Below are 11,016 nucleotides of genomic sequence, written 5' to 3'. Positions count from 1 at the left end.
TGAATAAAATAACACTACACGATCGACATTCGATTAAACGACCATATTAAACATATGTACAGCACCAAGAGCATGTAAAAATTGCAATCACATCACTCACATCACAAAACACGCCTCTTGAGGATGTGCACACTGCCATATCTTATCGTACCGATAAGAAATTTTTTGGTCAGATTTTCAACAAAGGGAAAGTTCCATTACTCTACACTAAACTCTTCGCCATGCGTTGGCATCAATTTATGCGGTTTTCCACTGAAGGCACACTTGCTACTCTTCTCAGAACACCGGTGCCAGCTTTGCCGTTGCCACTTCACCTTGCCACCAAAACGCGTGTTTCCGCAAACCCGCACAGGCGTTATCTGTTATTAGTGCTCCGCACTGGATAGTTCGCCGGCCGTATTAGTTTCGCACTATTTTCGCGATATATCTTAGCGCTTATCACGCACGTTCCACGAGCAGTCGAGAGATCATTGCTTGAAAATTTACACTGAACAAAACGCCGGTTGTGTTATCGTGGCTTAGCGGAATCGACCAAACTAGGTGGAAGGGAAGATTATTTTGCCTACACGGAGGACCTAGCTAGGACTGAACGGACCGGAGCGTCACTGCAGAAGACGGGGTGAACGACCGCTCGTGTGCGCGTGTGTGCGTGTACTCGTATGTACTCGATGAACACCCAGGCGTCGTTCATTTGATGAATAACGTTCATTTGATTCATTTTGAGGCATTTGCTGCAGGGGCTCTTGTCGGTTCTTGAAACTTGATGAAGCAGAAAATTTTCTTGAAACTTGGTGAAAACGCGCGCTTTTTGGTGGTGGTCGCTCGAAAGCATTCCGCGTTATTTGGTGTTCGGTATTCGCGATATCCGGTACTTGCGTGGTTAAACTCTTACGTGCCCACATCTTTAGCTTACTTTTAAATTAAACAGCGCATTAAGACAATGTCGAGCCCTGGCAGGCCAAGTTCCCGCGAATGTTCGCAAAAAACCCCATCGAAACAAGGTAAGCGTTGGTTTAAACAAGGAGCATACATTATAATAATTGTACAATTCCTTTTAAAGGAATGTCTAATAATGATACTGATACACCGCTTCGAATCGGATGCCCAATGCCGCAAAATGATCCGGGTTTGGTGCAGGAAAGCTCCGATCGCAATGTAACGATGGTAACATCTCCTGGTACCGGTGATGCTCCTCCCAATGCGCCAGCTACGAGTCCGTACGGTAGAGCACCCGGAATAAGCGAAATGGACATGAGTTCTCCGTTGAATTACGGCACACCAAGTTCCATGGGTTCAATTCGGACCCCTCGATCTGGTATTCGTGGAACGCCAATGCGCAAAAGACCGGATGTTCGCGTGGATCAAGTTTTTCGTCAAGTAATCATCGGCACGAACGGTCACGAACCTGGTCTTAATTCTATCAATGCGGAAAATCCTCTCTCTGCTACGGATTATGCTTCTTCCGGTCAACGATTGGTTGTATGGGGCACTAATGTCGTGGTGGATGAATGTATGCACAAATTTAAACAATTCGTCATGCGTTACATTGATCCGGAGGCAGCGGAAGATGAAATTGCTGAAGGGATGAATCTTAACCAACCACTTTATATTCAAAAATTAGAGGAGGTAAGCATTTTAACTCGAGGAATTTTGCGTCACTATGTTAATGTCTGCTAATTGTTGTTCCAGATACACACACTTGAGGAACCGTTTTTGAACTTCAATTGTGCTCATTTAAAAACATACGACGAGTCTTTGTACCGTCAACTGGTCTGCTATCCCCAGGATGTTAGTATTGATATTACATCATGCAATGCAGTAACTATTGCTAAGGAACGATTTTTACGTTTTTCATATAGGTTATTCCGGCATTAGATATTGCGGTAAATGAAATGTTCTTTGAGCGATACCCCGCTGCTACACTCTATCATCAAATCCAAGTTCGTCCGTTCAACGCGGACAAGACACGAGCCATGCGTGCACTGAATCCGGAAGATATTGATCAGATAATCACTATCAGTGGAATGGTTATTCGCACCTCTAATATTGTTCCAGAGATGCGGTGCGCTTTTTTCAAGTGTTCTATTTGTAGCTTTACTACAGTGGTTGAGCTTGAGCGTGGGCGCATCGCAGAACCCACTTTGTGTACTAATTGCAATTCAAACCACTGTTTTCAACTGATACACAATCGATCACAATTTGCCGATCGCCAATTAATTAAACTCCAAGAGTCTCCTGACGACATGGCTGCGGGGCAAACTCCCCACAATGTATTGCTTATGGCTCACGAAGACTTAGTTGATAAAGTGCAACCCGGCGATCGAGTAACTGTTACCGGAATATACAAAGCTATGCCCATGCAAGAAAATCCTCGCCAAACATCGATGAAATCCGTCTACCGAACCCACATTGATGTGCTCCATTTTCGTAAAGTTGACGATAAACGGCTTTACGAAGAAGAGGAAGGTAAAGCTCATACGTTTGCCCCAGAACGCATTGAACTTTTAAAAATGATTTCACAGAAATCAGACGTTTACGATCGGTTGGTTCGTTGTATCGCTCCATCTATCTACGAAAATACCGACGTTAAAAAGGGTATTATGTTACAAATGTTTGGAGGGTCCAAGAAAAAACAAGCAACATCTGGGAGGCAAAACTTTCGCGCCGAAATTCATATTCTGCTGTGTGGAGATCCGGGCACATCGAAGTCGCAATTGTTGCAATACGTGTACAATTTAGTGCCCCGTACTCAATACACCTCAGGCCGAGGATCTTCGGCAGTTGGTTTAACAGCATATGTCACTAAGGATTCCGAAACACGGCAACTTGTCCTTCAAACGTATGTATATATAGAGTACACATTTTCTTTCGCAGACACTAATAATCAGTATCTGGTAATTTTAGTGGTGCTCTTGTGTTGGCAGATAATGGGGTATGCTGTATCGATGAGTTTGACAAGATGAACGACGCCACAAGAAGTGTTCTTCACGAAGTGATGGAACAGCAAACTCTTAGCATTGCAAAAGTGGGCATTATCTGCCAGTTAAACGCGCGAACCTCGATTCTTGCTGCTGCCAATCCTTCAGAGTCTCAGTGGAATAAGAACAAAACCATCATAGACAACGTGCAGCTTCCCCACACGCTGATGTCCAGATTCGATCTCATTTTCCTCATATTAGATCCGCAGGATGAAGTTTTCGACCGGCGCCTTGCGGTTCATTTGGTCTCGATGTACTACGCTACTAGAAATGAAAATGAAGACAACTTGGTGGTAAGTATGTGGTTGATGGTAAGTCTGTGCTGAATGAATTGTAGTAATTTTGTCCGTTTCTGTGTATAGGATATGAGTGTCCTTCGGGACTATATTGCATATGCTAAGCAGCACATCAATCCTGTGTTATCTGAGGAAGCGCAACAAAGGTTGATTCAAGTCTATGTTGACATGCGTAAAGTAGGATCCGGAAGAGGGCAGATATCGGCTTATCCTCGGCAATTAGAAAGCTTGATTCGGTTATCTGAAGCTCATGCTAAGGTACGCCTTAGTGAAACCGTTGATATACAAGATGTTGAAGAAGCCTGGCGGCTACACCGAGAGGCTCTGAAACAATCAGCTACAGATCCACTTTCGGGTAAAATTGATGTCGGCATTTTAACCACTGGATTATCAAATGCTGCTCGGAAGAAACGTATCGATTTAGTATCATCCATAAAGGCTAACTTGAAGACAAAAGGAAAAATTTCAACTTTTCCTTATCAAAAACTCTTTGGCGAAATAAAAGAAGCTTCGCAAACGGTATGTATTTTTAAGACCATTGAAGGCACTGAATTAAAATTTATTATTTTCCCTTCCCTTTCCTTTATCATTCATAGCTTGTAACAAAGGAGCAGTTTGAAGACGCACTGAAGGATCTGCAGGATGAGGGAGTACTGGTTATTGTCGGTAATAATACTATTAGAATTAGCTGAAACAGCAAGCTTTTCATTGCAAGACGTTTTCATTTCCATTTCCCCTTTTTCGTAAATCGATTTCAATTTAGTAGTTCATAATTTCATAAATAAATTTTCTAGCCTTTCAGACAAGCATTGTTTTATCAAATAATGCTACAAATAAACAACCGTTCCAAGATCAATACAACGACAGTGAATGTGCGATATGTAAACTTACATCCTTTACACGCTCACTTTTGTTAAAATTTAGTTTTCACTATCATTCCGGGTCCATGGAAATCCTCAGAACGCTTTAAACCATTATTAAACCAGGTAATTACCTATCGGTTTAATCTTCAATCTTTGGTTTGTTCGGGACACGTTCGGGTTAGTATTTAATAGTTCTTGCTAGTTTGTAACGTGTGTTGGAAATAGGAGAACTATGCAGAGTAAAGCAACTTCCGCTATTGGTCTTATTAATTTCATCTCTTAACTTAAAACAGGTCACTTTTATTTTTTTATATTTAGAGATTTTATATCGCTCAAATACACAGTATGCTTTTCGAACAACTGTATCAAATCTTCATTTGGCTTATTCAACTCTTTGTCGTAAAAAGACCCAACTGTCCAAAGGGATTCTAAATCATACTGTTCCCGTGCTTCTGGCGAGAAAATATGAATTGCAATATTGCCTAAAACATATAGTGGAAGCTGATGAAATCCAGAAAATATGCATTACCTTCTACCAAAGAATCTACCTAGATCCATCGCCATCCAATCACTGCTGGTTTCTCCTTCTATTTTTGGAATTGGATCAGTCGTGTGTCTTTTGATTTTGAACATCTTTTTCACGGTTTCGGCGATTGCTAGCATGTGCTTCCTATTACGACCGGAAACAACGCACATGTAATCTACATATTTGATCTCCTTTGGTACAGTACAAACGAACAGATCAATAGCATTGTTCAATTTCAGGATAGAAACTAGATCATGTAGGTCGAATACCCCTTCCTCGGCACCTGCAACAAAAGGCTGCCTTTAAAAGATATCGCTTGCTTTTTATCCTCATGTACTTACGGGAAAGATTGATGTCTTTAAACTTATCAGGAATTCCGGAGCAGATGATATTTCTTTCGAACGCTCGCTCTTCTTCCACATCGAAAATAATTGGCCCATCAGTGTCTCGAAATATCTGATACTTTGGGCGGATTCTTGGCGGATTTTCTGAACCGCTCCTAGATGCAAGTTGGTGCGCGAAAGTTCTCGTTTCGTTACCAATTCGCAAAAGGATCCTACCCAAAGTAAAAAGCATAATTTTCCAGATAATTATCTAAGGAAAGGAAGGAGAAATGTACCGAATCATTAATGTACCGAAAATCCCGATCCTAAAAACTTGCCTGTTTCTGCGGATTTCCTTTCGAGACGTGCAGATTTCTGTGAGGAAATGGTAATAAGGCCTCCACGGCAACAGTCGTGCGGAAAATGGTTCAAAAATGTTCAGAATTTTGCAATTTTACAACTTTTTACTCCTACCTCCTTTTTTTACCTCCTAACCTCAAAAAACCGTGAACCAAAAAAACATTGCTACTGCTCGAGTACTCGACTGCTCGAAACAATAAAAACGAAATTACCACGAGGCGAAAACGATAAAAACGAAACTTTTTTTTTCAAATTTCACCGTTGTTTTTTCAAATTTAACCGTTTTTTCCAAAATTAACCGTTTCATCCCAATTTTATCGACCCAGCTAGTGGCACCGCAAGAAGTACCAAATATTTTTGAAAAATTGTAGTTTATTATGAAATTATTTCGAAAAACTGAAGTTGAATGGTTTCTGCACTGAAATCGTCAAAAATAAACCTTTTTGGACCCGAAATAACCAAAGCCCCCGCATTATTGATTCTTATTCGACAAAACTAAGCATTTCTTTTATTAGGTGGTTAGATTGAAAATTATTCTGTTAAAATATAACTGTGCGCTGCAACTGCACACCCGGGACATCCGAGATTCATTAATCTTGGCAGCTAAGATGAACCAAGCTAAGATAATTAAAACGATAGTTTTAACTCAATCCAAATCCATATAAAAAATTCTAAAGTTCAGTAAACCTTCAATAAACGCTAAACCTCACGCCGAAAGAGATGAAGATCAAATCGATCGATGGTGCTGGTGAAATTTTTTATGTACGGAAACGATCATTGATGTTGCATTCTGGTGCATCGATAACGGTTGAAGTCGCCTATAAATATCGCCTGATTCCCCTGCAAATTCTCCATTCATCCGTGATTTCATAATCACGAAATGAATGCCTCACGGAATTACATTAACCCTCGGTTGGGCACCCGGCGTTTACCCCTTCGTTGGGACCCGGGTCCCAGTTCACGTGCATTGAATAGTTAAGCGATTGTTCCACCGTGTTCAGTTTTATGACAAAAATAGTGCACAAGAACTAATTTAATGGTCTTGGCAACGTGTTTTTGTTTCAAAATCAAAACAATATGCATTAAAAAATAATAAAAAGAAGGAACACAATATCATTGACACCCCTTCATACGGTCATTCTCTACCAAGTACGTCGCATGGCAAGCATTAAAATCCAAAAATGGTGGTATTTTTCTGTAATTGTTTCAATGAAATTAATTATTTCTTTAAATAAAACTGTTTTGCATCGTCAAAAGGCTTTTGCACAACCCACCCAATTGATAATAGTGATGCTGACCTTGGTGACCTAGACAGCAAACCCTTTCGCCATATCATACCATTTGTATAAATTGATGTTGTAGATGTTAAAGCGCAAGGATGATAGTACAGATTTTTTACAGATACAGAAAAAAACCAAAAACAACATTTTTTTCAATGACCAAGGTGTTCAAATAGAGAGGTGGTGTCCAAGACCAAGGTGTTCAGATAGAGAGGTGTCGTCAAAGACCAACTTGGGCTGCCAACAAAATTCCGTCGTTCGCCAAAATGCCCAAAGATGTTCCGGCATGTGAAATAGCTTCCATAGCATATTCTACTTGATACAGTCGCCCTTCCGGTGAAAAGATCGTAGTTCTGGAATCATACCGCAGAGCCTGTAAGACGATGAGATAGCATAAATATCTAACATTCTGTGAACGTAACCTCACATAGGTAGCCTATGTGAGGTTACGTTCACATAGGTTGCAATTAACGCGGAATTGTGAATCCACACTGAGTAATTTAATTGATGGGATATTTCCAAATTTTACCGCAATGCAAATGTCTATCGAGAATGTATCAAACTATAAATCAGAACAGCGTAATTATCACCGAAATCACAGCGGAATCACCAAATCGATGGAACACCAAAGCAATATCACTTTTGCTGCAAGGCGATTTTTCTTTAATGCCCGTCCACAAGGTGTTTAAATAGAGATGGCGTCAAAGACCAAGGTGTTTAGATAGAGAGGTGTCGTCAAAGACCAAGGTGTTTAGATAGAGAGATGGCGTCAAAAACCAAGGTGTTTAGATAGAGAGGTGTCGTCAAAGACCAAGGTGTTTAGATAGAGAGGTGTCGTCAAAAACCAAGGTGTTTAGATAGAGAGGTGTCGTCAAAGACCAAGGTGTTTAGATAGAGAGGTGTTGTCAAAGACCAAGGTGTTTAGATAGAGAGGTGTCGTCAAAAACCAAGGTGTTTAGATAGAGAGATGGCGTCAAAAACCAAGGTGTTCTGAAAAGTGATGTGTCGTCAAAAACCAAGGTGTTTAAAATAGAGAGATGGCGTCAAAGACCAAAGTGTTTAGATAGAGAGGTGTCGTTAAAGACCAAGGTGTTTAGATAGAGAGGTGTCGTCAAAGACCAAGGTGTTTAAAATAGAGAGATGGCGTCAAAGACCAAAGTGTTTAGATAGAGAGGTGTCGTCAAAGACCAAGGTGTTTAGATAGAGAGGTGTCGTCGAAGACCAAGGTGTTTAGATAGAGAGGTGTCGTCAAAAACCAAGGTGTTTAAAATAGAGAGATGGCGTCAAAAACCAAGGTGTTTAGATAGAGAGGTGTCGCCAAAAACCAAGGTGTTCTGAAAAGTGATGTGTCGTCAAAAACCAAGGTGTTTAAAATAGAGAGATGGCGTCAAAGACCAAAGTGTTTAGATAGAGAGGTGTCGTCAAAGACCAAAGTGTTTAGATAGAGAGGTGTCGTCAAAGACCAAGGTGTTTAGATAGAGAGGTGTTGTCAAAGACCAAGGTGTTTAGATAGAGAGGTGTCCAACTTGGGCTGCCAACAAAATTCCGTCGTTCGCCAAAATGCCCAAAGATGTTCCGGCATGTGAAATAGCTTCCATAGCATATTCTACTTGATACAGTCGCCCTTCCGGTGAAAAGATCGTAGTTCTGGAATCATACCGCAGAGCCTGTAAGACGATGAGATAGCATAAATATCTAACATTCTGTGAACGTAACCTCACATAGGTAGCCTATGTGAGGTTACGTTCACATAGGTTGCAATTAACGCGGAATTGTGAATCCACACTGAGTAATTTAATTGATGGGATATTTCCAAATTTTACCGCAATGCAAATGTCTATCGAGAATGTATCAAACTATAAATCAGAACAGCGTAATTATCACCGAAATCACAGCGGAATCACCAAATCGATGGAACACCAAAGCAATATCACTTTTGCTGCAAGGCGATTTTTCTTTAATGCCCGTCCACAAGGTGTTTAAATAGAGATGGCGTCAAAGACCAAGGTGTTTAGATAGAGAGGTGTCGTCAAAGACCAAGGTGTTTAGATAGAGAGATGGCGTCAAAAACCAAGGTGTTTAGATAGAGAGGTGTCGTCAAAGACCAAGGTGTTTAGATAGAGAGGTGTCGTCAAAGACCAAGGTGTTTAGATAGAGAGGTGTCGTCGAAGACCAAGGTGTTTAGATAGAGAGGTGTCGTCAAAAACCAAGGTGTTTAAAATAGAGAGATGGCGTCAAAAACCAAGGTGTTTAGATAGAGAGGTGTCGCCAAAAACCAAGGTGTTCTGAAAAGTGATGTGTCGTCAAAAACCAAGGTGTTTAAAATAGAGAGATGGCGTCAAAGACCAAAGTGTTTAGATAGAGAGGTGTCGTCAAAGACCAAAGTGTTTAGATAGAGAGGTGTCGTCAAAGACCAAGGTGTTTAGATAGAGAGGTGTTGTCAAAGACCAAGGTGTTTAGATAGAGAGGTGTCCAACTTGGGCTGCCAACAAAATTCCGTCGTTCGCCAAAATGCCCAAAGATGTTCCGGCATGTGAAATAGCTTCCATAGCATATTCTACTTGATACAGTCGCCCTTCCGGTGAAAAGATCGTAGTTCTGGAATCATACCGCAGAGCCTGTAAGACGATGAGATAGCATAAATATCTAACATTCTGTGAACGTAACCTCACATAGGTAGCCTATGTGAGGTTACGTTCACATAGGTTGCAATTAACGCGGAATTGTGAATCCACACTGAGTAATTTAATTGATGGGATATTTCCAAATTTTACCGCAATGCAAATGTCTATCGAGAATGTATCAAACTATAAATCAGAACAGCGTAATTATCACCGAAATCACAGCGGAATCACCAAATCGATGGAACACCAAAGCAATATCACTTTTGCTGCAAGGCGATTTTTCTTTAATGCCCGTCCACAAGGTGTTTAAATAGAGATGGCGTCAAAGACCAAGGTGTTTAGATAGAGAGGTGTCGTCAAAGACCAAGGTGTTTAGATAGAGAGGTGTCGTCAAAGACCAAGGTGTTTAGATAGAGAGGTGTTGTCAAAGACCAAGGTGTTTAGATAGAGAGGTGTCGTCAAAAACCAAGGTGTTTAGATAGAGAGATGGCGTCAAAAACCAAGGTGTTTAGATAGAGAGGTGTCGTCGAAGACCAAGGTGTTTAGATAGAGAGGTGTCGTCAAAAACCAAGGTGTTTAGATAGAGAGGTGTTGTCAAAGACCAAGGTGTTTAGATAGAGAGGTGTCCAACTTGGGCTGCCAACAAAATTCCGTCGTTCGCCAAAATGCCCAAAGATGTTCCGGCATGTGAAATAGCTTCCATAGCATATTCTACTTGATACAGTCGCCCTTCCGGTGAAAAGATCGTAGTTCTGGAATCATACCGCAGAGCCTGTAAGACGATGAGATAGCATAAATATCTAACATTCTGTGAACGTAACCTCACATAGGTAGCCTATGTGAGGTTACGTTCACATAGGTTGCAATTAACGCGGAATTGTGAATCCACACTGAGTAATTTAATTGATGGGATATTTCCAAATTTTACCGCAATGCAAATGTCTATCGAGAATGTATCAAACTATAAATCAGAACAGCGTAATTATCACCGAAATCACAGCGGAATCACCAAATCGATGGAACACCAAAGCAATATCACTTTTGCTGCAAGGCGATTTTTCTTTAATGCCCGTCCACAAGGTGTTTAAATAGAGATGGCGTCAAAGACCAAGGTGTTTAGATAGAGAGGTGTCGTCAAAGACCAAGGTGTTTAGATAGAGAGGTGTCGTCAAAGACCAAGGTGTTTAGATAGAGAGGTGTCGTCAAAGACCAAAGTGTTTAGATAGAGAGGTGTCGTCAAAAACCAAGGTGTTTAGATAGAGAGGTGTCGTCAAAAACCAAGGTGTTCTGAAAAGTGATGTGTCGTCAAAAACCAAGGTGTTTAAAATAGAGAGATGGCGTCAAAGACCAAGGTGTTTAGATAGAGAGGTGTCGTCAAAGACCAAAGTGTTTAGATAGAGAGGTGTCGTCAAAGACCAAGGTGTTTAGATAGAGAGGTGTCGTCAAAAACCAAGGTGTTTAGATAGAGAGATGGCGTCAAAAACCAAGGTGTTTAGATAGAGAGGTGTCGTCAAAGACCAAGGTGTTTAGATAGAGAGGTGTCGTCGAAGACCAAGGTGTTTAGATAGAGAGGTGTCGTCAAAAACCAAGGTGTTTAAAATAGAGAGGTGTCGTCAAAAACCAAGGTGTTTAGATAGAGAGGTGTCGCCAAAAACCAAGGTGTTCTGAAAAGTGATGTGTCGTCAATGACCAAGGTGTTTAAATAGAGAGATGGCGTCAAAGACCAAGGTGTTACTTGGGGATCCGGAGTTGTACTTTGGGGATCC

The 11,016-nt window shown here is 41.0% G+C and overlaps 2 protein-coding genes and 1 long non-coding RNA gene across 8 annotated transcripts; 2 read left to right on the top strand and 1 right to left on the bottom strand.

Moving 5' to 3' along the window:
• Positions 1 to 821: 821 nt before the first annotated feature.
• LOC125957448 (DNA replication licensing factor MCM4) lies at positions 822 to 4,012 on the top strand. Its single transcript, XM_049690151.1, has 7 exons — positions 822 to 1,001; positions 1,061 to 1,626; positions 1,690 to 1,788; positions 1,860 to 2,839; positions 2,905 to 3,271; positions 3,341 to 3,793; positions 3,871 to 4,012. Exons 1-7 carry the CDS (start codon positions 941 to 943, stop codon positions 3,964 to 3,966), a joined length of 2,622 nt encoding a protein of 873 aa, XP_049546108.1. The 5' UTR covers positions 822 to 940; the 3' UTR covers positions 3,967 to 4,012.
• LOC125957449 (uncharacterized protein K12H4.2) lies at positions 3,782 to 10,417 on the bottom strand. Of its 5 annotated transcripts, XM_049690154.1 has the most exons (6): positions 8,450 to 8,671; positions 6,621 to 6,999; positions 5,325 to 6,541; positions 5,005 to 5,257; positions 4,686 to 4,946; positions 3,782 to 4,619 (listed from the first exon to the last, which is right to left on the bottom strand). In XM_049690154.1, the coding sequence occupies exons 4-6, from the start codon at positions 5,237 to 5,239 to the stop codon at positions 4,438 to 4,440; spliced, it is 678 nt and encodes a 225-aa protein (XP_049546111.1). In that variant the 5' UTR covers positions 5,240 to 5,257; positions 5,325 to 6,541; positions 6,621 to 6,999; positions 8,450 to 8,671; the 3' UTR covers positions 3,782 to 4,437. The 5 variants fall into 5 exon arrangements, with proteins under 5 accessions (XP_049546111.1, XP_049546114.1, XP_049546113.1 ...); XM_049690157.1 differs by lacking the exon at positions 8,450 to 8,671 and adding an exon at positions 10,179 to 10,417 and having other exon boundaries at positions 5,325 to 6,999; XM_049690156.1 differs by lacking the exon at positions 8,450 to 8,671 and adding an exon at positions 9,401 to 9,726 and having other exon boundaries at positions 5,325 to 6,999.
• On the top strand, positions 7,326 to 10,789 carry LOC125957451 (uncharacterized). Of its 2 annotated transcripts, none has more exons than XR_007469232.1 (5): positions 7,326 to 7,373; positions 7,853 to 7,937; positions 8,684 to 8,785; positions 8,820 to 8,888; positions 10,721 to 10,789. It is a non-coding gene; the product is annotated as an uncharacterized LOC125957451 (long non-coding RNA). The 2 variants fall into 2 exon arrangements; XR_007469231.1 differs by lacking the exon at positions 7,326 to 7,373 and adding an exon at positions 7,426 to 7,525 and having other exon boundaries at positions 7,869 to 7,937.
• The last annotated feature ends 227 nt before the right edge of the window (positions 10,790 to 11,016 follow it).

Source organism: Anopheles darlingi, chromosome 3 (assembly GCF_943734745.1).
Source record: "Anopheles darlingi chromosome 3, idAnoDarlMG_H_01, whole genome shotgun sequence".
In the NCBI taxonomy this organism is placed as follows: Eukaryota; Metazoa; Arthropoda; class Insecta; order Diptera; family Culicidae; genus Anopheles; species Anopheles darlingi.
This window is presented reverse-complemented; position numbering and strand designations above follow the sequence as displayed.

Coding starts and splice junctions, on each gene's coding strand:
- LOC125957448 (XM_049690151.1), top strand. CDS start 941: ATGTCGAGCCCTGGCAGGCCAAGTTCCCGCGAATGTTCGCAAAAAACC. Junction 3,272..3,340: donor AAAATGAAGACAACTTGGTG/GTAAGTATGTGG, acceptor TTCTGTGTATAG/GATATGAGTGTCCTTCGGGA. Junction 3,794..3,870: donor TAAAAGAAGCTTCGCAAACG/GTATGTATTTTT, acceptor TATCATTCATAG/CTTGTAACAAAGGAGCAGTT.
- LOC125957449 (XM_049690157.1), bottom strand. CDS start 5,239: ATGCTTTTTACTTTGGGTAGGATCCTTTTGCGAATTGGTAACGAAACG. Junction 4,947..5,004: donor TAAAGACATCAATCTTTCCC/GTAAGTACATGA, acceptor CTTTTGTTGCAG/GTGCCGAGGAAGGGGTATTC. Junction 4,620..4,685: donor TTGGATGGCGATGGATCTAG/GTAGATTCTTTG, acceptor TATATGTTTTAG/GCAATATTGCAATTCATATT.